Raw genomic sequence first — 25,193 nt, forward strand, 5'->3', positions numbered from 1 at the left:
TAGATGTTACAAAAAAAAACTAACTTGAAGATTTATTTTTGTAACTTTTGAAACAGAGAAAACGACACACTCTTGGGGAAGTGGGGTGAAGAGCAGGCCCTGGTAAGTGGTCACGACAGCACCTGGAGTTGAGGCCTGCCTAGGAGAGCAACACACTGCCACACGGCACAGGGGACAGCTACTGTCTGAGGCTCGGCAGGCCGTTCCCTAGCCACACAAAGCCGCTATAGGTCCAAGTCATAAAAGTCTTCCAGCTCATCATGATACAAGTCCCACTCGTCCTCAGAGTCAGTCAGCTCGTCGTCCCCACCTGCAGCCAAAAGCATAAGCAACATCTCGCCCAGCTCAAAGGTGACAACCTCCTCTTCGTCGTTGTCAAAGGGGCTGCTGTTCTCTCTTTCCTCAATGAGCTCCCAGAAGTGGTTCCTCCGTTGGGCCTGTAAGAAACAAGGCCATGATAGGGGTAGCACTGCTGGGTAGTATCTTCTATTCTGTCATTTACAAGGCACAGCGTCCAGACTTCGGATTTCCAGTTCCACCCGACCAGTGCCTCCCTGGGTGGCTTGCTGCAGACTGTAAGGGAGGGCCTTGTGCACTCATCTCTCCTGTCCTGCTACCTGCTACCCCACCCCAGGATCTGAGCTCTTTCCTCCTTGAAGGCGATCTAGTTTTGCTCCTAGGCCTTAGCATTAACCTTCTCATGCCTTTCCCCCAAAATGTGATGGCTCATCTGATAGTGTGGCAGTCCCCTCCTTTAAGAAAACAGTGACAGTTACCCGGTATCTGCTTGATGTTCCCACTTTCTGTCTCTGTGGCTCCTCTCTACGGCCATCAGGGTACGCATGCTTGTAAAAACAGTTCCCTCCAAATGGGCAGCTCCCACGGCCTTCATCAAAATACCTGCATGCCTTGTTGCTGGAAAGGAAAATATTGCAGCCCTTATTCAGAGTGGACTTCAGGTCCAAAAGTGACTGTCATCCAGGGTTTGTTACACAGGGAGCGAGAGGCAGATGCCTTTGTGCAGCCCTCCCCAAGATGTGTGCAAATGCATGAGACTCTACAAACGAGCTCTGTTCAAGTCTAGCTGTTTACCAGCTCTAGCACCGTAGATCCAGCAGAACGCAAACCTTCTAGAAAGCCAACACACAAGAATTAATACAGGACAACCACAACATGGACTCAGAATTGGGGTGAGGTAGAGCCCATGCGCAGGCTTCGACGACCACCATACAGATATGACTATAACGCAGTCCCTTGGCATGCACCCCAAGGACTGTGTTATACCAAGATGCAAACCAGGCAGGTAGTATTGGGGCGACAAGAGACCGCACTGGGGAGTTAAAGAAGGGGTAGGAAGGAGGTAGGAGTGTGTAATGCAGCACTGGTCTTTCCAAAGTGAGCCCAGCATGCTGGGCTCTTGGATTGAGAAAGGCTGCAGTGCTCATACCTCATTGCCTCCTTGTATTTCTGAATGAGTTTCTGCTTCTCTTCTTTCTCCTCCACCCAGTACTCACTTGGAATGACAAAGTTAGATGTGATCCGGCATTCGGGGCAGGACCTGGGAAACAATGAACAGGCTGCAGTGCTCATCCCGCCAGAGGACAAGGTCACGCCCTGGTTTGCTCCCTGACTTAGCAGCTGGGACAAGGCTGCAGGCGCGGCCCGATGGGGTCACCTGTCCCACACCAGCCCTGTGAGGCAGGACAAATGCCTTCACAGATTCAGCTCAATAGCTAGCCAGTTCATTTTTGCTAAAAATAGTAATATAACAACAAAAGAAGACATTTCACACAGACTCCTTTTTCTTTCGTTGAAATAAATTTATTTCTTGTAACTTTGCTCTGTTTAAGATTATGTAGTTTTTGTTCAGTTATGAGAACAATCTTAAAGGATGGTGGATTATTGGCTAGCTTAATGGATGGAATAGGAAAGTGGAAAATGTCAATGTCAGGAAACATACATTCAGAGCTAGTTTCTCCACTGAGACTAAACTAGCTAATCCATTAAACAATCTCTTCAGAAAAGCACGAAAAACCTACTAACTGATACAGGGCTTCCTCATTCAAATAAAGTAGAGGCCGACTACTCTTCCAGCTAGCAAGATACAAAGAAGGAATCCCAATTAGAATACCCAGTGTCAACATAAAATGCATGCATTTAAATGCGATCCGTCTGGTTGAAAGCTGGCACAAGATACTACATTCTTCCCTAAAATAGAAAGCACAAACGAAGATGGGGAGGAGTCTCACTTTATGATCTTGCTCTCAAACTGCTTAGCACTCCTCCACTTGCGAATACACTTGAGACAGTAGGTGTGGCTGCAGTTGGAGAGGATGCCGAAGCGGCGCTCACTGGGGTTGGCTTTCTCATACACCACCTCCATGCAGATGCCACACACCATGTCCTTGCTGCGCTGCACGGCAAAGGACAGCTCCATGTCCTTCTCATGGGCCTCGATGCAAGACTGCAAGGGGAGAGCACAAGCCAGTCAGGCACTAGACCCTTGGAGACACTGACTCCACAGTTCATGGATCACTGGAAGGGACACATTCCCAGTCTGACTCGAAGAGGGGGACAACAAGCCCAAAGGCATTATGGAGCTTCACAGTAATGGAACGTACAGTTTTCCAGTGTGTGTCAAGTTTCTGTTTTCCAGATGGAGAATGTCATTAGAATTAAGGATCTAATTTAAAATCTGTGAGAAGACAAGGTAAAGAAGCCCAGTGTGGTGATGCATGTCTGTAACCCCAGCACATGAGATACTGAGACAGAAGACCACTAGGGGTTCAAGTCTAATTGCACAGTGAGACCATGTCTCAAAAAGACAAAAAGTAAAAGAAACGAACATTTATTAGATACAACTATAGGCCAGGCATGTAATTTTCATATGCCAGTTAGCTAGCTATTTATTTATTTTTGGTCTTTTTGAAACAGGGTCTTGCTATGTAGTTCAGGCTGGTCTGGAACTTACTTTGTGGAGACCAGAGTGGTCTCCAACTTGCAACAATCCTCCTGCCTCAGTCTCCCGAGTGCTGGGAATTACAGGAGTGCACCACCACACCAGGTTTCATATGCTTTTTTACTTTTTTTTTAATTTATATTTTTATTTATGTCCTGGAAATCAGGGCCAGAGCCTCACACTTATAGGCAAGAGCCCTGCCACTGAACTACCCCAACCACTCATATGCCTTTAGGAAAATTAACAGCTTTACTGTGGTAATACATACACACACACACACACACACACACACACACACACACACACACACTTTGCCCCCTGAAGTATGCAATAATTTTAGTGCATTAAACACTGGACAACCATTACCACAGTTAACATTAGAAACTTCTCATCACCTCCAAAAGGAAACTTTATCATCACTAGCAGTTACTCCTTCCCACAAAATCCCCAGACCTCAGCAACCACAAATGTGGGAATCCACCAGCGCTACGGCTGCTATAACCCTCTTTCTTCACACAGCAAGTTTTTGGTTACTACTGATAGAGCTGTGTTTTCTTTTGGTCCACTGGGTGGATACACACCCGCTGTCCATTCACCACATAACATACACTTAGGATGTTTCGAGGGGATAGTGAAAACCACTGCTATGACTTCCCTATAGAGTTATCTGTGTGGGTATCACAACTTTTAATCTGTGGTAAGTACAGTTACAAGAAATAAGCTGGGCGTGGTGGCTCATGCCTGTAATCCCAGCACTCGGCAGGCAGAGGTGGGAGGATCGTTCCGAGTTCGAGACCAGCCTGGGCTACAAAGTGAGCTCAAGGCCAGCCTGAACTGCATAGCGAGACCCCGTCTCAAAAAAAAAAAAAAGAAAAAGAAAATGCAGAAAAGCCACCCATAAAGCTGGGTGCAGTGGTGTATGCCTGTACTTCAGCACTCAAGACTCAAACAGGGAGGACTGAGCTCAAGACTACCCTAAGAGATCTTGTCTCAAAAAAGGAAAAAAACTAATTATGTGGCACAAGCCTGTGATTCTAGCATTCTAGGAGGCTGAGGCAGTAGGGCCCCAGGCTGAAGCCCAGCCTGGGCAATTTAGCAAACTTAGCAGCAAGACCTTGTTTCAAAATAATAAAACGTTAGGGGCTGGGGATTTAGCTCAGGCGTGAGTTCGATCCCCGATACTAATAAAAAGGAAAAAGACCAAAAAAAAAAAAAAAGAAAAGAAAGAAAGAAAGAAAGAAAAAGAAAAAAAAAAAAAAGTTAAAAGGCAATGGGAGTATAGCTTATTGTAAACCACAAATAAAATTTAAAAATTAGAAAAGGCTGGAGGTGTGGCTCTCAACGTGAAGGCTAGGGTTTAATTCTCAGTACCACTATAGCTAAGCAGAGTTCCACCTTAACACAATCCAAATGCCCATGAACCAACAGAAAAATACGTGACACAGCCTACAATGATCATCCAACTATAAGAAAGAATAAACAATCAGGATGTGGTGGTATACACCCATGATACTGGTTGCTGTGGCAAGATTCCAAATTTTGGGCAACTTAGACAACTTTGCAAAATCCTATCTCAAAATCTTTAAGAGTCAGATATGCAGTTCAGTGGCACAACAACCTAGGCTCCATCTTACTGACATGCACAGCATGCAGAACCCTGGAAACATCAGGCCTATGAAAGGGCACCTACCACCAAGCCCACACACTTGCCACTTCCAATGGAAACCCCTGCTGCCAGGAGCTAAGGGCTGGAGTAGACTCCTAGTGAATATGGGCTTTCTTTTGAAGATGACAAAATTAGCAGAGTAGGAACAACTGGCCAAGTCTGCCCACACACTAAGCAGGAGGATCCAAATTCAAGCCCAACCTGAGTAACCCAGAATTTAGCAATCTCTTATCTCAAAATAAAAATTAAGATCTGAGGATGACCCTGGCAGGGTGGCACACGCCTTAATTCCAGCACTGGGGAGACTGAGGCAGGAGGATCATTGAGAGTATGAGCCTGGGCTACAAAGTGAGCTCAAGCGAAGCCTGAACTGCACAGTGAGACTCTGTCACAAAAAGACTAAAAAAGCCAAAAAGATCTGAGGATGTAGCTCAGTGGGAAAGCTATAAAGGCCACAAAAATGATAAAAGCCAAAAGAAAAATTCCTTTTAGTGACACTGAGAACAGACTCTAGGGACACTGAACTATGCTGCATTCCTGACTTTTTGTTTTGAACTAGTCACTACATTGACTGGGCTGGCCTTAAACTTACCATCCTCCTGCCTTGGCTTCCAAGAGTGCTAGGATTCAAATGTTTCTCTGAAACACACCAACACTGAGAAAGGACAAACGCCAGTCCCCACAGCAATACTCTGTTGCTAGAGACTTACTTTTATGTGCTGGGACCTCTGGGCCGTATCGACGGGGTGCAGGACCTGCAGCCCACACATGTCGCAGGCGTCCCCGTGCAGGTACACACAGTTCTCCCCGTAGCGGCACTCTCCCACGGCAGCATAGGGGCAGAGCTGCTTCTTGGTCTCCACTGCAGCTGGCTCCTTCTCAGACTCTGCCTTGGGCACTGGGCCCTGCACGGGGGTCTCTGTGCAGGCCGGGGCGGCTGCAAATGTGTGAGAGGGATGAGGGCCAAAGGTGAAGAGATAACACAAACTGTAAGGGAACCTAACTGAAAGAGAGCTTAACCAAAAGGACAAAGGAAGAACTGTGATTAAACACCCAAGAGTCAAGTGAACTACTTTCTTCACTCTTCAAAAACATGACTGTTTCTCTCAGGTTGGCATTTCCAAGATTGGATTTGCGGGGGAGGGTACTGGGAATTGAACTCACAATCTTGAGCTTGCCAGGCAGGTGCTTACACCACTGCTGAGTTAAACCCCCAGCCAAGATTGGATTTGAAAAAGAATGTTTCTGTAATTCTTGAGGAACTGAAATTTAGTCTTTAAAAAACTACTAATTAAAGAGAGGATTTAGTTTTTAGAATATCCTGAATTCATCTCCATCCATCTCAGGCGAGCCAACTCCTAGTGTTAGGAACAGGCTGCATCTGGGGTACGGAGGAGGCTGCAGCGCTTGCCTCCTGGGGCCGCCACCCAGCCCGGCCTCGCCCTGGCTGCACTCTGCAGATACTCACTGCGGCCACAGTAGGGCTGCCCTGGCACAAACTCGATGGCGTTCACCCAGTCCTCAGACCCTGCGCCCACAGCAGGGAGGTTTGCATTTCTGGACTCAGCCTCGTCCGTATTCATTTCCACAAGTTGTCCAGCACCGGAGGAGAGACTTGGGGCAGCGGCAAGGGATGGTTTTGTGGTTAGATCTGTAGCAGCTGCTTCTTCCTGTTTCAATGGTTTGCTGTGCTCATATCTGACACAAAAAAATGAAAAAGTATTTACTGTCCGTCTCATACACTGACACTGTCCTTGGACTCTTCCGCTTCTACATGCATATAAGCCACATGGGAAACTGTCAAAGAGCTGGGCATGGAGCTCAGTGCTCCCTGGGTTCAGTACCCTGTGCTGCCACACCCCCAAAATAATAACAAAAAAGAAACAAGTATACATTTTAGGCTTTGCAGCTCATAGTCAATGTCACACAGCTCATAGTCAATGTCACAGCTATTCAACTCTGCCAGCATCTATGGTACAAAGGACAGCATCGACACTTACAGAGTAGTCCTTGACTAAGTGTGGTCTACTGGGTGCAGACCGCTATAACTCTTCACATTCCACCCACTGATTATCAAAGCAAGGGAAGAACAGCTTACCAAGCACACGACACTGCCAATGACTTAACGCTGCTGGGAGACAGGATTTACAAAAAAACATGCCAGCTGCATTTTCTTTCCCAGATCCACACACTCACTGAGTTCTCACTTCACCCTCTGCATCAGTGTGCCATTTAATCTACCTCCAAAGACACCAGGGAAACTATTTCCTTCAAGCATCTTGTAGATTTAGAAATGTTCAGCTTTTTCAGCCTTTTACGCAGTTGCATTCAGACATGAAAATCGTTGTGTGGAGTAAATCTACACCATGCTTTACAGGGGCTGGGAGGGAAGAGGGGCCCCCTACTTAAGGAACCAGCTCATTTGCAACACCAGCTGAGATGATAGCTACTGAGGTAAAAAAAAAAAAAAAAAAACAACTTAACACTTGTATGCCTGATTGACTTTGCAGGCCTAAAGCTGACAGTCTGATCACTTATTTAGAGGGTAACAACATGGAATATAGTTAACTATGAGGGGTCTGAAATCCTATATTGTTCCCACTGTTTTGTCTGGTTCCATTTTATTTTTAATTAATGTATACATCTCATGCTTTTTTTTTTTTTTTTTTTTTGTCCTTTCCGTTTTTATCGGTTCCACGGGTCAAACTCATGACTGCCTGCTTCCAAGGCAGGCACTTATGCTGCTGAGCTAAATCCCCAGCCCCCTACATCTCATGCTTTAATCACAGTACGTATCCAGCAACTCATGCAGTAAAGCAGTACTAAGCATGGTCAGCTGTATTGCACACGTCTAGTTTATGACCAAATCCCTCGCCGCCAAAAATCACCACCCACAACGAAGACTGTAGATTGGGGCAGATGTAGCTCAGAGGTAGTTTGCTTAGCATGAACAAGGCTTTGGGTTGTATCCTCAGTACTGCCCTTACCCAAGACTATATGGCTTTAGAAAGTTCAAAAAGAACTAAAAGACTACATAGTGGCACACACATGTAATCCTAGTACTTAAGAAGCTGACACAAGAAGATCCCCTTGAGTTCCAAGCCAGCCTAGACTATGCAAGGAGTTCAAGATTAGTCTGCATGACACTAGAAGATTCTTTGTCTCAACACTTAATCAACCAATCAACCAAAAATGATAGGCTTCCATACTTTGGGACTAAGAGAAGATGACATCATGTGGGGCTGGCAGAACTACCTGAAAAATCACCTGGGAGAGCCCTGACTTTACTCCCAGACTTCTCAGTAGAGCTCCAATTTCTCACTCATTCTCCCAGGTGGACCACACAGGCGCTGAGGACTAGCTGTAGGTTCACTTGTCTCACAGCTGTCCATCCTCCTCAACTCCCTGCAGGGCACTGGGCTTCTCCGCTCACCCATGTTCACTTCCTTTCCTAATAATTGTTGGCAGTCAGTCAACTGTCCCAGGGACTCAACTTCCCACAATCAGCCCTGTCTAGAACCCTTGCAGAAACTGCCCACAACAAAGACCCACTTGTGTCACAGGACAGGGCACTGCCAACACCCCTGCCTTTGACAGAACTGAGTATTGAACCCAGGACCTTTGAGCTTCATCTCCAGACCTTTTTTTTAAATTTTGAGGCAGGGTCTTACCAACTTGCCAAATTACGCAGGCTGGGCTTGAATTTGTGACCCTCCCACCTCAGCCTCCCAGAGTGCTGGAATTATAGCTGTGCACCACACCTGCCCCCCTCCAACACTAAGTGCCAAGTAACCACTCCGTTCATATATCCAAGGATCCACTTCTGAGTGCCCAGTTAGCCAAAAGACCTTTTGCTCTATCCAATGGATGACCTAGTATTACTCTGGATGATTTAACGTCATCATCTCATCTATCAGTAATTTCATACTTCCCACCGGACATTTGACCTCAACAGTTGACATTTTGTCTAATACAACACTAACACTGCTATAGCCCTGGCCCAGCCTTACCTAGGTAGTGGTTTAAAGAACATCCCAAAACTGCCACATGCCTCTCTTCCAAAGGTGGGGGCAAACTCCTGTCCCCTGGATGTAGGCTGGACTCAGTGACTCGGCCCAGCATTCAGGGGGAGTGACAGCATGTGACTGTGAGCTTACGTCATAAAGGCATTGTTCCCCTCTCAAGCTGCTGGCTTAGGGAAGATTAGCTGCCAAACTGGATGGACACACAATGGCTTATGGAAAGACCCGCTGTGGAGGAACTGGGGTCTCCTGCCACTGGCCATGGAAGTGACCAATAGTGCCCAACTCCACTGACCTGTCACGGCCATCACTCTGACCACAAATCTTGACAGCTACCCTTGAGTCTGAGACAAAACCACTCAGCTAAGCCACTCAATAGATTCCAGACTCCCAGAACCTATGTGAGACCATAAATACTTGCTGTGTTTGTTTTTGAGACAGGGTCTCACTACGTAGCCCAGGCTGGCCCCAAACTCTTGGTGAGTCCCCCTGCCTCAGCCTCTTGACTACAAGTGTATGCTACCATTCCTGGCTTTTTTTTTCTGTCTTTTTGAGACAGGGTCTCACTATGCAGTTCAGACTGACCTTGAGCTCACTTCATAGCCTAGACTAGTTTCAAACTTGCACAATCCTCCTGCCTCAGCCTCTCAAGTGCTGGGGTTACAGGTGTGCCGCCACCATGACTGATTTAATGCTTGCTATTTCCAATTGCTGAACTCCGAATAAACATCAACGGATTTAACTAATACACCTGAATACATACATACATACATACATACTTTCTACACTGAGAAGATAAGCAAGCAAACAACTTCTAAACAAAACCACTACTGATGAATTTTGCCTTAACAGGATTATGGCACAATTCAAATGGTGGGTAGACAGCTCTCAGCAACTAACCCCTCTGAGTTTTCTAATATTCTGTGACAGATACCAAAAGCATGTTCCCTAAGGTGGGAACTGCTGAATTTTTCTTGTTTTCCAACCTAACAATACTCAAAAGTATTACACAAATCAGACAAACCTATAACTTACTATTAACTTTGCAGGTGGGGGTTCAGGTCAGCAGAAGAGGTTATTTGGCATGAAGTTATGGGTTTGGTCTACAGCACAGGAATAACAAAAAGTAACATAACTCACTCCAAATTCCTGAGGCCCTGTTCTATCTCCCTAGTTCACTGAAACCAATCTAGTTTAGTCAAACACACACCTCAGACCTTTGAAAAGGAAATGCCACATACTAACACCTTCACTGCTCTCTATCCCTCCCTAAGGTGTGCTGAAGAAACCACTCCTTGGGCACTACTGCAGATCTAACTTGGTGGAGTAAGACAAGGTCTTGTTATACAGTAATTTAAACTGCAATCCTCAGTAATCCAAGCTGCAGGCCTTGGCCTCCTTCAAGATGAATATCAGACAAGACCACCACCCTGCTAATTTAGAAGTATATTGTTTTGTTTATTTCTTGAGATAGGGTCATGCTACGTAATTCAAGTTGGCCTCAAACTCCCTGTAATCCTGCCTCACCTCCCAAGTGTGGGGATTACCGATATCCATCACCACCTCACTCAAAGTGAGGATTGTTATGAGCTTTTCAAATTGGAAAAGGGACGATAAATTAAAGGGAACAGAAAAGGGAGGAGGGAAAGAGGACAGAAAAGCATTAAGAAGGGTTATGTGCATGTACAAATTTTCATGATAAATGTAATCACATTATGCACTGCAAACTTGTACTAATAAAAAATACATGATTAATTCAAAACACAGAGTACCTTTCCTACAGGCTACAGTACTGTCCATGTACTGCCATTGCTAAGAAACACCGCTCAAAGCATTAAGTAACTATTTCTGCATTGCTGGAGATAAAGCTAGAGGCACTGTGTGTGCCAGGCAAGTGTTCTACTACTACAGCTACGCCTTCAGCTCCAAAGTATTATTTAACACTTTAACCTATTATTTATAAAGCTATTAACATTGCAATTTTTACCCCTGACAGAAACTAATGTGGGGGGCGTTTTTTAGGACAGGGTCTTGCCATGTAGTTCAGGCTGGCCTAGAACTCACAGCAATCCTCCTGCCTCAGCCTCCTGAATGTTGGAATTACACACATGCACCACCACGCCTGATGTCAGAAATAAATTTATAAACTAATTCTTACCTGCAGCGGTCTCCATACACACAGTACCCTCGCTGGAAATACTTGCAAACTACACCATAGGGACTGTCGGAGAGGTCATGTGAGTAGCGACAGTTATCTCCTTCCTTACAAACCCCATGCATGAAATACCTGCAAGACAAAGAACCATAAAGCTACGTTAGAAAGAGGAAAGCCAGATGTCAAAGGAATTCAAGACTAACACATTTTTCTAGTAAACACACAAGTGTAGGAAATGAACAGAATGTATAACCTTGGACACACAGCCAAAAGATCCATGTGGGTCACTCAGGGTGCAGGCCCCAACTTAAGTCTCAAACATGCACTCTTATCACTGCAGGTCAAGACTGACCACTGTCCTCGTCTTACAGTTCTAACGAGTAGCTTATTTTCCATTAACTTAAGCCACAATGGCGGCTCTATCTATAAAACAATCAGAGATGAAACAAGAAACCAAAGAGAAGGACCACACAACTGTTTAGTTTCACTTCTTCTTTTTTTTTTTTTTCTTTTTTTTGTCTTTTTCATTTTTATCGGTACCAGGGATTGAACTCACGACCGCCTGCTTGCAAGGCAGGTGCTTATGCCGCTGAGCTAAACCCCCAGCCCCATAGTTTCACTTCTTTAACAAAGGATTTGTAAGGGATGAGAGATGAAGCTCAGGGAAAGAGCCTTTGCCTAGCATCCCAGAGGGAGGAAGGAGGAAATATATGTGAAGGGAGGGAGGGACCAATGATGGTGAATCTTTTAGAGATGGAATGCACAAACTGTAACCCCAAACCTACTTTCATCTCAAAGTGCCAACACTGCAACTGAACCTGAATATAGTATGCTCAGCTGCTGGGGCAACTTGGCGGGCATGCCACCACTGGTTCACCACCACTGCCCCAGACCATTTTAATGCTTTAAAAGCCACACATAAGATACAAGCAAAACCATCTGCAAAAGTAGAGGCAAAAGGAAATGACCCAGCCAGCTGCCTTAAGGATTATAGTAAGTGGTGAGCCATTTCCCAACCCAGGCATAGGAACACATGCAGCAGCTTTTAGGTAGACTTGGACCACTGTCCAAAGTAGCAACACCTGGCAGTCTGTAAGAGATTCAAATTTTGAGACAGTCAGAAAGGAGGTGTGGAGCCTATCGGGTTAGGGAAACTTGGGAAAGCTTTATCTGGTAAAGGGCATGAACCCCTTCCCCATTTTCACATCACTGACTTATGTCAGGGTTGTGTTGTTTTTTCCATCTTTGTCCTTTAGCTCTTTCTGCTGAGTGAAATTACAAAGATTCAGTTTGGCAAACTAGATCCTCCCCCCAACACATCTCCACAGAGTAGGAAACAGTACCTGCTTGCTGGATGTGACTGTGCCTGGTCTCACAGAGGGCACTGCTGGACCCAAAGAGATTGGTGGCACAGCTACTCTGAGACAGTAGGCAGGAACTGACAAGCATATTCGGCCTGCCTACTGAACAGTAGGACACGGGAATACTCATCTGTAGTTAGAATACTCAACAAATAAAAGCCAGGCACAATAGGGACACACAGTTAGCCCCCCACCACAAGGAGTCACCCTCCAGCCTGGGCCACTTAACAAGACCCTGGCCAAAAAAAAACCTGAAGGGCTCCAGTAGTAAAGTGCTTGCCTAGCATGCCCAAGGCCCAGGTTCAATTCCCAGGATCAAAAAAGAGGAAGGCTAAAATATAAAAGGTTTTATTCAGAGACCATCTGCATGTGAACCTTCTAAGTAACAGTAGTAAAAAACATGAAAAAACAAAGCATCAAAACATTGCGGTAGGAAGCTGGATTACAGATATAAAGATGGGGATATGTTTGTGGCCTTGGCACTATGAAAGATGAAGCAGGAAGATGAAGAGATCAGAGGCAGCTTAGACTACACAGAGAAATCCTGTTTCAAACCAAAAATAGCTGGTGTGATTGCATACATCTGTCTGTAATCTTGTACTATGTGAGGCTGAACCTAGAGGATTGAAAGTTTAAACCTAGCCTGAGCAACTTAGCAAGACCCTGCCTCAAAATTTAATAAAATTTTGGGCCAGGGATTTAGCTCAGCAGCGTAAGTGCTTGCCTGGCAAGCGTGAGGACATGAGTTCAACCCCTGGTACTAAAAAAAATTCAATAAAATGTTTAAAGGGATATGAAGAACTAGATGTGGCACCATACAGCTGTAATCCCAATTCTCTGGAAGGCTGAGGCAGGAGGCAAGTTCAGAGTCCAGCCTAGGCACAAACTAGCAACTAGCAAACAAAAGAATGGGGCACTGGGTCCAATCTCTAGTACCTCCATAGAAAAGGTAAATAAATACAATTATGCCTCTTCTCAACTGCTATTAGGCTTAACTTATTCTAACTTAAGCTCAAGCACTCAACTACTTGTTATATATACTCCTTGTAGTTGGATGAGTTCCTACAACTCAATCCTGAATTTGTCTATGAAAATTATCTTTAATAAAGTTAGGCAGGCTTGGGGAACAACTATTACTAAATTTCTGCATAAACGGACAAAAACTCAAAAAGTATCTAAAGAAATACTTGGGTTTTTTTTTTTTTTTTTTTTTTTTTTTAAAGACGGGGTCTCTCTATATGCAGTTCAGGCTGGCCTTGAGCTCACTTTATAGCCCAGGCTGGTCTCAAACTCGCAAGGATCCTCCTGCCTCAGCCTCCCAAGTGCTGGGATTACAGGAGTGAGCCACCACGCCCAGCGAAATATTTGGTTTTAACATTAAACTAGTGAATATAAACTTTACTGAAAATTTTATTTTGTTTTTTATCGGTACCAGGGATTGAACTCACAACCACTTGCTTGCAAGGCAGGTGCTTATGCCGCTGAGCTAAATCTCCAGCCTCCTGAAAATTTTAAAATAAACATTTTCCATGAAAAAAAGATATTCAAAGTTGGTAACAGATCATTTTTTATTGTGATACTAAGGACTAAACACAGGGCTTTTGCACCAAGCTACACCTCCAACCCTTTTTAAGTTTGAGATGAGGTTGTTCTCATTAAATCGCTCAAAGGGGTTAGAGCTATGCCCTCCTGCCTCAGCCTCTTAGCATGCCTGAATAACAGGTATTTGTGCATGGCCAGGTTATTTATTCGTTGGATGCAGGGTCAGCTCCACACAACAAAGGAGCAGCCTTTGCCTGCTTCTTTAAGAGGAGTCAGAGATGCACTGATAGATGTAGGCTCAGTAAAACAGCCACCTCGAGATCTCTATTGGGAAGACAGTCTCTAAATCTGAGGTACATCACTAATTTTATTTTATTTTTTTTTTATCGGTACCAGGGATCAAACTCACAACTGCCTGCTTGCAAGGCAGGCGCTTATGTCGCTGAGCTAAATCCCCAGCCCCACTAAGTCTATTCTTAAAATTCTATTCTCTTTCCCATGCTTTCTTGGGAAAAGGGGGTGTAGTTCAGACTGGCCTTGAACACCTTATGCAGTTCAGACTGGCCTCAAACTCGTGGTGACACTCTTGCCTCAACCTCCCAAGGGCTGGAATTACAGGCAAGGACAGGGGTTACAGGTGCCCAAATCTCAAGAATTTAAATCAGGCACCTGGGTTTAAATCCTCTCCTAACCTTCCATTTCAGTGACCACAAAGCGCAAGAGTCTCTAGCCTACACCACCCATTAGCAACAACTAGGTCATTACCACATTCTGACCCATCGTGGGTGGGAAGTGTCTTCCAGAAACAGCCAGGTGGCCCAGAACCAGGTAAGTGGCAGCACCTCACAGCAGCATCTTAGCAGGCACACGACCAAGGCAATATCATGCCTGGGACCTGAGACCACAAGACAGTGCTCTACTTTCTCTTGTGGTTTTTTTTGGTACCCAGGATTGAACTCACAACCTCATGCTTGCCAGACAGGCGCTTAAGCAGCTGAGCAAAATTTCCTACTCTCTTGTGTATTTTTATATAAAAATACTTGCAGTAAAGAAATGGGACTATAAAGCATCAACACCATACTATGAAAAGGCACCTGTATCTTAAAATAAGTTAACAGAAACTAAACTATTCAAAGAGTCAATTCCAAAACATGAATCCAGTCTACAACCAAATATCACCCTATACCCAACAGTTGGCAAAATGAGCATCCGCATACTAACTGACACTGTGCAGCAGGGACCACGCAGAGCTCATCTCACCAGAACTCTAAGAGAGAGGTTCAGTGTTTAAGGCACTGTCAACCTACAATTGCACAGGTAGGGGGCAATGTGTGCAAAAGCCCTGGGATGGGGGGATGGCCACCCCACTGATAGGGAACAAGGCTAACAAGGAGAGCAAAAAAGTAGAGTAAAACACCAGGAATGGTGGCATATCACCGCAAGTTCAAGGCCAGCCTGGGCTACAGAGCCAAACCCTGCTTCAAAAAGGGGAAAACAAAGCAAAGCAAAAGCAAAGCTGACATTGCATCTCTACAAAGAATGTCTGTTATCAAGAAATCAACCAATAATAAAAGATGGTGGGGCTTTGGGGGAAAAGGAATCCTTTTCCACTTTTGGGAGTATAGACTGGTGCAACTACTATGGAAACCAGTGTGGAGATTCCTTTAAAAACTAAAACTAGGGGCTGGGGATTTAGCTCAGCGGCATAAGCGCCTGCCTTGCAAGCAGGTAGTCGTGAGTTCGATCTCTGGTACCGATAAAAACGAAAAAGACCAAAAAAAAAAAAAAAAAAAAGCTAAAACTAGCCATGAGTGGTGGTGCACACCTGTAATTCGAGCACTGGAGATTCTAAGGCAGGATTATCACTATGGGTTCAAGGGCAGCTTGGGCTAGTGACACTTTTCTCAAAAAACTGGAGCTGGGGGGAGAGGGAGTAAGAGGCAGAGATACAGCTAAGTGCATAGCACCTGTCTGGCAAGTGTGAGGTCCTCAGTTCTATTCCCAGTACCTAAAAATAAAAACTAAAAGCGTTTCATTCAACTCAACTATTCCCCTTCTTGGTATCTTCCTGAGAGAATCAAAAGCATCATACCACAGTGAATACGTACATCTATGTTCATGGTGGCACAGCTCATAATAGTTAAATCCCGGAAACTGCCCAAATGTCTATCAACTGATAAATGAATAAAGACGTAGGTTTTGGGGCTGGAGGTTTAGCTCAGCGGCATAAGCGCCTGCCTTGCAAGCAGGCAATCGTGAGTTCGATCCCGGGTACCGATAAAAAGGAAAAAGACAAAAAAAAAAAAAAAAAAAAAAAAAAAAAAAAAAAAAAAGAAGTAGGTTTTTACTGCAATGGAGTACTATTTGGACATAAAGGATAAACTTGGGACATCTCTAGGTAATTGGATGCACCTTGAGACTACTCTTTTTTTTTTGGTCTTTTTCGTTTTTATCGGTACCAGGAATCGAACTCACGACTGCCTGCTTGCAAGGCAGGCGCTTATGTCGCTGAGCTAAATCCCCAGCCCCACACCTTGAGACTACTCTTAAGTGAAATAAATCAGGCACATGCATAAATCCTGCAATGGTTTCTCTAGTATGAGAAACCAAAAGTATAAATAAGGGCCAAAATGTGTAGTAAATTTCGTGAAATAGAAAGAAAATGTTCAAATGGGAAGGGGAACCAGAGAGGGGGGAAAGAAGGAAAAAGGAAAAAAAATGGAAACAAAGCTTTTGTAAATTAGGGGAAGAAGGATTGAAAGGAGAGTAGGGAAATGGGAAAAAAACAAATCCAAATGTATCATGTACAGGTACAAATTCCCTACAATGAATGTGATCATTATGTGTACCTACAATGTACCAATAAACTTAATTTTAAAAAAAAGTGGGCAAAGAAGCTAGGAGATTAGGAACAGATCTGTCAGGGCCTTGTAGGCCAAGAAGTTTACCTTAAAGCAGTAAGGATTCACTAAGAGTCTAAAACAGAAGTATAAGGATCCGATAGAATTATAAAAATATTAAAATGAGTTCTAGAAGCCAGGGGCAGAGTTCAAAGGTAGGTGCTTGCCCAGCATATGCAAGTGCCTGTTCAATTCTGAACACCACAATAAACATGTTCCTACTATGTGACCGGTCTTGAACAATGGACTACATTGAAGTAGCCACAAAGAGCCACAGGAACTGCATCGACCAGAACAATGAGGTCACTCAGTTCTAAGTGCAGTAAAAAAGCACAAAGGTTCAGAACTAGAGGTCTCTCAAATCCCAGCTCCACCACTTTCAACTCAAGGTTCTGTCAACTCAAGGCTTGAGGTGTTTAGGAGAGGAGTAAAGCTTTCTTCTAGGAATGTTTGTGTAGGTCACAAAGGCGTGCCCCCGGGCTAGATCCGTGCCCTCCTCTCTGCAGCTCTAACCCTGCTCTGCTTCCCAGATGCCAGCAGGAGCGGCCTCCCACGTGCCGCCTAGACTCCCACACACCTCTCCTCTCAGCTACAGGCCACAGCTACTCCGTCCAATAAAACTATTCAACTTCTGTTCACTGTGCCTTCTGATTCTGATTTCCACTCAGTGAGAAAGAAAAGGCAGCCGCCCAGAGGGCGGGACACTGGGCAGAGGATTTGCAGCACACTCCGCACTGCTGGGACAGGAATATATACACTGCATGCAGGAAGCTACAGCTGCATCTGGCCTAGCACCAAGTCTGAGAACAAGCTGCCTGCCCCTGAGATGCTACCTGAGCACCACTGAAGAGGACAACCCACAGCCACCTCATCACGTGACAGCACAGGGCCCAAGGCACACCAGAGCACAGTCCTGAATGCCACTGCCAAGCAGCCAGGCATTGCTTACAAAGAGCCTGTGGTGAGATCAGGTTTTTAGGTTTGCTTTACCTGCCTTTGTCTCTCAGCAACACTGTTGCTATACTCAGAATCTTGAAGCCTCAGGGGAAACCCTTCTTGCCAACACATTTGTTTGGTTAAACCCAAGATTGTAACCAAACAATCTGGTGGTAGTGGGGCTGGGGATTTAGCTCAGCAACATAAGCACTTACCTGACAAGTGCATGAGGTAGTGAGTTTGATCCCTGGTACCACAAAAATAAATAGATAAATAGATATTTTGTTGTACTGTAACATGTTACACAAGAAGCAGGAAAACAAAGGAAATCTACAATCTTTTCCCCAAACAAAAACCATAAAAATAAGTACTTCCATTTCTAAAATCTTACCATCAAAAACAGTAACTCCAAAAGAAAACCACAATCCAAATTCACCTTGATGTCACTGCCCAGGTGAGCTTCCCTGCTGTGATTTCTAAAGTCCCTTCCACTGAAGAGGACTCTATGCACTGTACAAAGTAAAGGCAATCTACTGGAATTCCCCAAGGGCTGTAACTCTTGGAAACCCAGCAGTCAGTCACACAAAGTGGCAAACCCCAGTAAGCAGACTCTAAGGATACAGCCAGCCTGCCACCCTCCCTGGAGATTTTGTAGAAATTATGAAATCTTAACTGATGTGGTATTTAATCTTTTCACCCACCATAACAGTTCCTTTTTTTTTGGAGCCAAGTTCTGGCTTTGCAGTGCAGGCTGGTCTTGAACTTGCAGAGAACCTCTTGCCTCAGCCTTGAATGCTCAGATTACAGGTGTGCACAATCATGCCTGGCCAACTGTGACAATTCTTATTTGACATTAATTTTGTGGGTTTTTGAGACAGGGTCTCACTATGCATTTCGGGTTCGCCTTGAGCTTGCTCTGTAGCCCAGGTTGGGCTCAAACTCACAAGGATCCTCCTCCCTAGTATTGGGATATTAATTTTGGAAAGTGTAAGTATCCTGCTTCTCAAACTACAATGGAAACTCCTCATGCTTTATTCTACTCTTACTTCCCAGTTATACATACTTGATACATAATGCAGAAGTCGCTTAGGTGTCATGAGCACATTTTCCACGACAGGTAACTTTTTTTTCAATGTGATCTGAGTGTATTTTGACTCCATAACCAATCAAAAAACACACCAAGGGATGGTGACAACACACCTAGAATCCCAACACTTGGGAGGCTGAAGCAGGATGATCCTGCATTCAAGGCCAGTTTGGCCTATACTGTAAGACCCTGTTCTCCATAAAATAAAAGCCAGACACAGCAGAATGTGGGTGTAGTCCCAGCTACTCAGGAGGCTGACGCAGCATGGCTGGAACCCAGAAGTTCAAAGCTAGCCTAGATACCATGGTCAGACCAACCAAAAACAATCCCCAGTACCAAAAACAAAATCAAACAAACAAACCCAATGATGATGAGGCTGAACCAAGGGGATTACAGCAAGTTCAAGGCCAGCCTGGGCTATAAAGTGAGTTCACAGCCAGCCTGATCTACACAGCAGAATCCTATCTCAAAAAAACCAAACAACAAAACACATCTGTAGATATACCACAATACTACCTGAGTTCAACTCCCCAGTACCACAAATATAAGTTATAAAATAAACTAAAAATGCTTAGAATTATGTATTACTTCAAAACCCCAAACACTCATCCACTCACAGTAAAAGCACTCTTAATAAGCCAGTCTACCGGCACTCAGGAGGAGGCAGGAGGATCACTGTGAGTTTGAGACCAGCCTGAGCTACAAAATGATAGTTAAGACCCTGTCTCAAAAAAAAACTGATAGTAAGACCCTGTCTCAAAAAAAAAAAAAAAAAAAAAAAAAAAAAGACAATAAACTAATAAGCCAGTCTAAATTCTAAACTTCAGCCAGGCAAGGTGTCACACATCTATATTCCTAACACATAGGAGGCTGAGGCAAGAGGATTACTCAGAGTTCAACCCCAGCCTGAACAGTGAGATCCTGTCTCAAAAAAAAAAAAAAAGAAAATAAAGTCCTTCAAAGTAATGATAAATTCAAAATGTTTGTAAATTATGACTTTTCTTTCAACATTAACTGTTGTACCCCATACATTCAAATTAACTAGGAAAAAATCTATTTCGTCGCATTTCTCTAATAAAAGATATTTTTAAAACTGCCTGGTGGTGGCAGCATAATACAGTTTCTCAGCAAAAGTATTCTTAAACTGCAGAGATAAAATACATTGAGCTTTTTGAGAGACACAGACAGGAGTAACAATACGTATATGATTCTTAGCAACCAAAAATAAAGACCCCTAGCTGGGTGTGGTGGCACACTCAGAAGCAGAAGTCAACTTAAGATAGACCCTATCTCAAAAATACATACATACATAAATACATAAAATAAAAGGGCTGGGAATGTAGCTCAGTGCTGAAGGCCTGGTTCAATCCCCAGTAGCGAATGGGGAGAGGGAATAACCAGATCCTTCTTCAAACAGAATTATACATATCCTAAGTGTAGAAAAATAAAGCCTTACCCAAACTCCTAGATACAGGAGTGATCTGTTATAGGAAAAAACAAACCCTTTAGAACATACCACTACCTTGAATTTTCTTCAGAGCAGCTTGGCAAGGGCCACACCTGTCATCCCACCACTCTGGTAAATAAGGCAGGAGAGGGGGCTGGGGATTTAGCTCAGTGGCGTAAGCACCTGCCTTGCAAGCAGGTGGTTGTGAGTTCGATCCCCGGTACCAATAAAAATGAAAAAGACAAAAAAAAAAAAAAAAAAAAAAAAAGGCAGGAGGATCCCAAGTTTGACCCTAGCCTGGGAAATTTAGAGAGACCATATCTCAAGATAAAAAATTCCAAAAAAGATAGAAAATTCCTTAAGTAGGCTAAGGAGGTAGTTCAATGGAAAGTCTATGGGTGAAGAGGGCTCTTCTCTCAGAGAGCTCAAAGTCTACAATAAACATTTCATGTTTATTGAAACATGGGTGTGGTTGCACATGCCGAAAATCCCAGCACTTGGCAGGCTAAGGCAGGAGGATCACTGGCTGTTAAGGCCAGCCTGGGCTACAAAATGGGTTCAAGGCCAGCCTGAACTGCATAGTGAAGCACTGTCTCAAAATGACAAAAAAAAAAAGTTAATTTTTAAAGGAGATCATATCAGCATCTACAACAGAAAAAAAAAAAAATACCAAGATCCACAGATTAACCTGTAGGTTTCTGTCTTATTAATATTCGTTTTGAGATGCAATATTACTGTTATCCAGGTCCACCCATAATTCCTAGACTTAAGACATCCTTCTGCCTCAGCCTCCTGAGTGCCTAGGGATACAGCTGTGGGCCACTGTTATCAGGCTACACGGTTACTTTCTTTACCTTTTTTTTTTTTTTTTTTTTGTCTTTTTCTTTTTTATTGTACCTGGGATGAAACTCACAACCACACACTTGCAAGGCACAACCACACACTTGTAAGGCAGGCACTTATGCCGCTGAGCTAAATCCCCAGCCCCTACATAGTTACTTCCTAAGTAACTGTCTCAATTGAAAGGTATACACACAAGAAGTCAAAAAGTAGTAAACTCAAGCGTGTCTCTTTTCCATGTTTTCTCAAAGTTTATTGAGCTACCTAAATTTTTGAAACACTGATATCTAAGATTCATGGACAATGAATTCCCAGATGCCTGAGAAACACCAAAGACATTTGTAATCCCAGCACTCAGGAGGCTAAGACAAGATTGCGGAGTGGCCAGCCTGAGCTACATATAGTGAGTTCAAGGCCATCCTCGACTACCTAGCAAGGCCTTGTTTCAAAAAAAAAAAAAAAAAAGTCAAATCAAAACAAAACCCCACCCAGAAAATTTCATTAACTCAAAAATCAAAACAAAGAATGTTAAGTCTAGCAGATGTAAAGGTGGGATCAAGACAGTACAACAGGATAAGAACGTTGAAGTATGCAAGGTCTGGTGGGGTGTATGGAAAATGTGTACTAATAATAAAAGAAGTCAGGCTATGATGGGTCCTCAGCTTGACAGTATTTAGGTTGGATAGAAAAGGTATAGTAAAGGCACTTTACAGAATTTTGCAGACTCACAAATTCAATAAACACATTGGAGGCAACCTAGATTGTTGCATTTAAAAAACCACTACCCCAAATTTAAAAACAAATCCTTGCCTGTAATCCCAGCACTCCGAAGGCTGAGGCAGGAGAATTGCTGCAAGTTGGAGGCCAGCGTGGCTATATAGTGAGTTCAAGGCCAGATTAAGTCTTAAAGCCTCCAAAAATCCTCATTTCTAGGGATACTGAACTCTGGATTTCATTTTTAGGAGTTACTGGAACAGCTTCTATTCTTTGGACATCCCGTTACTGAAAATAATTATCTTTCACCCCTTAACTGTACCTAAAAGCTTCAGCCCGATCATTGGTAACTGTCACAGGGTAAGGCTGGGAACGCTTAAATCTCACCGTTAATACCACAATAAGTTCTGTAATATCAGAGATACTTCTACATATTTACATACACAGTGGCAGCCAGATGAAAATTGGCCTTTAACTTGGATTTTTTCCAACCCATAAAGTACAAAGCAAATGCTTAGTCACTATTGACCTTTGCTTTAAAAAGAAAAAAAGGTCACACACAATTAACCTAAGGTGAGCAGCTCGGTAATTCTTTTACACGCGTGGCCTGCGTGCACCTGGCAAGCCCGCACCACTAAGAGTATTTTTCTAACACTCTCCACTCGCTTACCCAAAACTAAACCTCCTTCCTTGGGGTCCCCGATTAAGAAAGAGGGCGCGTTAATTTCAAAAGGCTCGCGGCGCCGGGGCAGAGAGCAATATTTCCCCAGTTTGTAAAACCAAGGGCCAGAGACAGGACTCCAACCCCCGCGTCGCTGGGATCCGAGACAAAGCTCGGAGCCGCTGTCCGCGACCAACGTACAAAGCGCTGCAGCGCTGAGCGCGGGGCAGAGGACGCAGTGCGTTAGATGCGACCAGCCGGCGGGACAGGCCGTTGACCCGGTCACAGCCTCGCGCCAGCGCCGATGCCCCAGGCCGCAGCGGGACCGAGCGCCAGTCGCAGCGGAGGAGCCGCCTTCTCTCTGAACCCCTAGCGCCGAGAGCTCCACATCGGGCTGGCGGAGCGCGTGGAGGCCTGCGACGAGCAGCGGGAGTTGACGCAGTGGCCGCGGCAAGGGGTGGCGATCGCGGGACGGCGTCGCCGGCGGCCTCGCAACCCGGCTGTCGCCCCAGCACCGCCCCACTCGCGCCGTCCTTCCCTCTCCCGCCGCGCAGCGCCCTACCTGCAGGTGACCTGCTTGGTCCAGCCGCCGCCGCTGCCTTCGCTGCCGCCGCCCTCCCCGCCCGCCCCCGGCGACGGCACCGTGACGGTGGGGAAAGGGGCGAGGGAGGCCGCTGCCGCTCCTGATGTTGTGGCTGTTGTTCCGGGAGCCGCAGCCTCCGCCATTACTGTTTATCCCACACAGCAGTGGCCCCGGAACTTCCGGGATCACATAGTTCCGGTCCGGCAGTGAGGAGACGGCTGCGAGGGGAGGGCAGGAAAAGAGGCCGAGGCTCCGGCTCGCGTCCGCGTCCCCGCGTGCGCTGTGGACACTAGAATGGCAGACCGCAGCGTGCTCGCCCGCGGCCCGCCCCTGGCGCCGCTGATTGGTGGAGCGGAGGTCTCCGCCGGCGAGGGGCGGAGCCACGGGGGGCGGTCCTGCCAAGCTCACCTGTTAAGGGCCGGAGGTGGAAGTCTATATGGAGAGTCAGGGTTTGGGAGGGTAGGGTTCGGATACCCCTGGCTCAAGTGCCTAGAACACAATAGGCTAGACACCTATTCGCCCTGAACCTCGGGTTTTTTTCTGTCTCCAATGTGAATTACCTGATAGGGTTTGTTAGCTGTCAGGCTCAAAATGCAGGTGTCAAGCCCCCACAACCTTACAAGGCAACCTTACCTAAAAACTTTCTGAGAACCAGGCGTGGTGGCACACGTTAGTAACCTGGCCACAACAGGATTCCAAATTGGAGTCCAGCCTGGGCAGTTTAGTGAGTTAGAGCATTAAGTGGTCTTGGTAGGGAATGCCTTAAACCTAGCTCTTGAGAGGCCATGGGAAGAGGATTGCAAGTTCAAGGCCAGGCTTAACTGCGTAAGTAGTGGCTTAGTACGAAGGTCCTCTGTTCAAAACCCGATATGGAGCTGGGCGTGGTGGCACACGCTGTAATCCCAGCATTTGGGAGAGACTGAGGCAGAAGGATCAAAGAGATTAAGTGTACACTACAGTGAAACTCTGCCTCAAAAAAAAAAAAAAAAAAAAGATTTAGAATGTCACTAGAGATGTAGCTCTGTCTATGCAAAGCTCTGGTTCGATCCCCAGCACTCCCCAAACAACACAGAACACTTCTGACTGATGCTGCCTTTGTTAATGCCTTTGTAGCCAGGGGTTCATATATTTGAAAACAATTTACGTGATTCTCATTTTACCTTGAAAAATTCCCCTTGCCTCATTGCCTTCAAAACATCATTTGCTGATGCACAATTCCCCTGCAGTGTCCCTTCCCCAGCGAAGTGGTTAATCTTTGGAGAATATTTGTTTTTAATCCCTGATACCAACGGTATATACAAGGGGGAAAATACCGCTCCCAACCTGCCAGATGACAACACCAGTTTGTGCCTCTGAAATCAAAGAATGAATTCCAAAGGACAAAGGAGGAAAGGTTTACTGGGGTGGGTTGCCACTGAAGCCTTTGAGATAATTTATGCAGCAGAGTCACAACATGGATACAATGTGGGTCAAAATGCCACAGGTACAAGTGTTATAGGCAGCTAAGTTTGATAGAAATATTATACGCAGTCAGACAGGGTAGGCCCTCAAAAGAGCCAGTGCAGAAGAGGAGATAAGATACAGTTAAACTGTGGGGGAGACCACACCTTCACTGAGAGCCAGACCTCAAAATAAAAGATGAATGCACCCATATACTTCCTAAGGATAAGCAACAGGGATTGATATTCTAAATAGGTATCATCACCTTGAGGAAGCCAGGAAAAGCCACTGACCCAACCCCTTAGAGGAGAGTCCCTGTTCTGTTCCATGCCTACTTGTTACCTGACTGTAATCAATTTTACCAGAGCAGTTATGCTTGTAATCTTATTGGCTGACCATTGTTTTGTCCCACCTCATGATTTTCCATTTTTCTCCACTTTAGACCTGCCTTAACTCATGGTTTTGCTCTATAACAATCCCTAGAAAAGGCAGGGTCCTTCTGTCTAAGAAGCTTTCTTTCCCCACTAAATAAATTCTGCTGTTAACTTCCATTGTTCCTAAAATTCATTCTTTGATTTGAATTTTTATTTTTTGTCTTTTTTGAGACAGGATCTCTTCATGCAGTTCAGGCTGGCCTTGAGTTCACTTTGTAGCTGGTGGTCTTGAACTTGCAACAATCTTCCTACCTAGCTTCCTGTGTGCTGGAAACTCATATGGGATGTCCAGCAGGATGGGAGTTTCTTTCCCCTGTATCACAAGTACAGTCATTTAGCCAATATTGGCCTGATAGGGAAATAGATCACTTAGCAAGGGTACAGGGAAAGAACAAAGGCATTTTGGACAAGGGATGTTCTGGTCACCACCTGGGTGACTGATGTCT

General features: G+C 44.9%; 1 protein-coding gene across 1 annotated transcript; it reads right to left on the reverse strand.

Moving 5' to 3' along the window:
- Positions 1-23,165, reverse strand: Mkrn1 (makorin ring finger protein 1). Its single transcript, XM_063250591.1, has 8 exons — positions 22,853-23,165; positions 10,806-10,934; positions 6,094-6,323; positions 5,336-5,562; positions 2,250-2,464; positions 1,448-1,558; positions 777-915; positions 1-437 (listed from the first exon to the last, which is right to left on the reverse strand). The coding sequence occupies exons 1-8, from the start codon at positions 23,014-23,016 to the stop codon at positions 225-227; spliced, it is 1,428 nt and encodes a 475-aa protein (XP_063106661.1). The 5' UTR covers positions 23,017-23,165; the 3' UTR covers positions 1-224.
- Positions 23,166-25,193: the final 2,028 nt, after the last annotated feature.

Source organism: Cavia porcellus, unplaced genomic scaffold (assembly GCF_034190915.1).
Source record: "Cavia porcellus strain 051 isolate PalLab524CR breed Dunkin Hartley unplaced genomic scaffold, mCavPor4.1 scaffold_6, whole genome shotgun sequence".
Classification (NCBI taxonomy): domain Eukaryota; kingdom Metazoa; phylum Chordata; class Mammalia; order Rodentia; family Caviidae; genus Cavia; species Cavia porcellus.

Bases quoted from the DNA above. Each gene is read 5' to 3' on its own strand.
- Mkrn1 (XM_063250591.1), bottom strand. From the start codon at position 23,016: ATGGCGGAGGCTGCGGCTCCCGGAACAACAGCCACAACATCAGGAGCG. The intron at 5,563-6,093 runs GTGAGTATCTGC...ACACATTTGCAG, and splicing joins GCAGCCCTACTGTGGCCGCA to CCGCCCCGGCCTGCACAGAG. The intron at 1,559-2,249 runs GTGAGACTCCTC...ATTGTTTCCCAG, and splicing joins TTTGAGAGCAAGATCATAAA to GTCCTGCCCCGAATGCCGGA.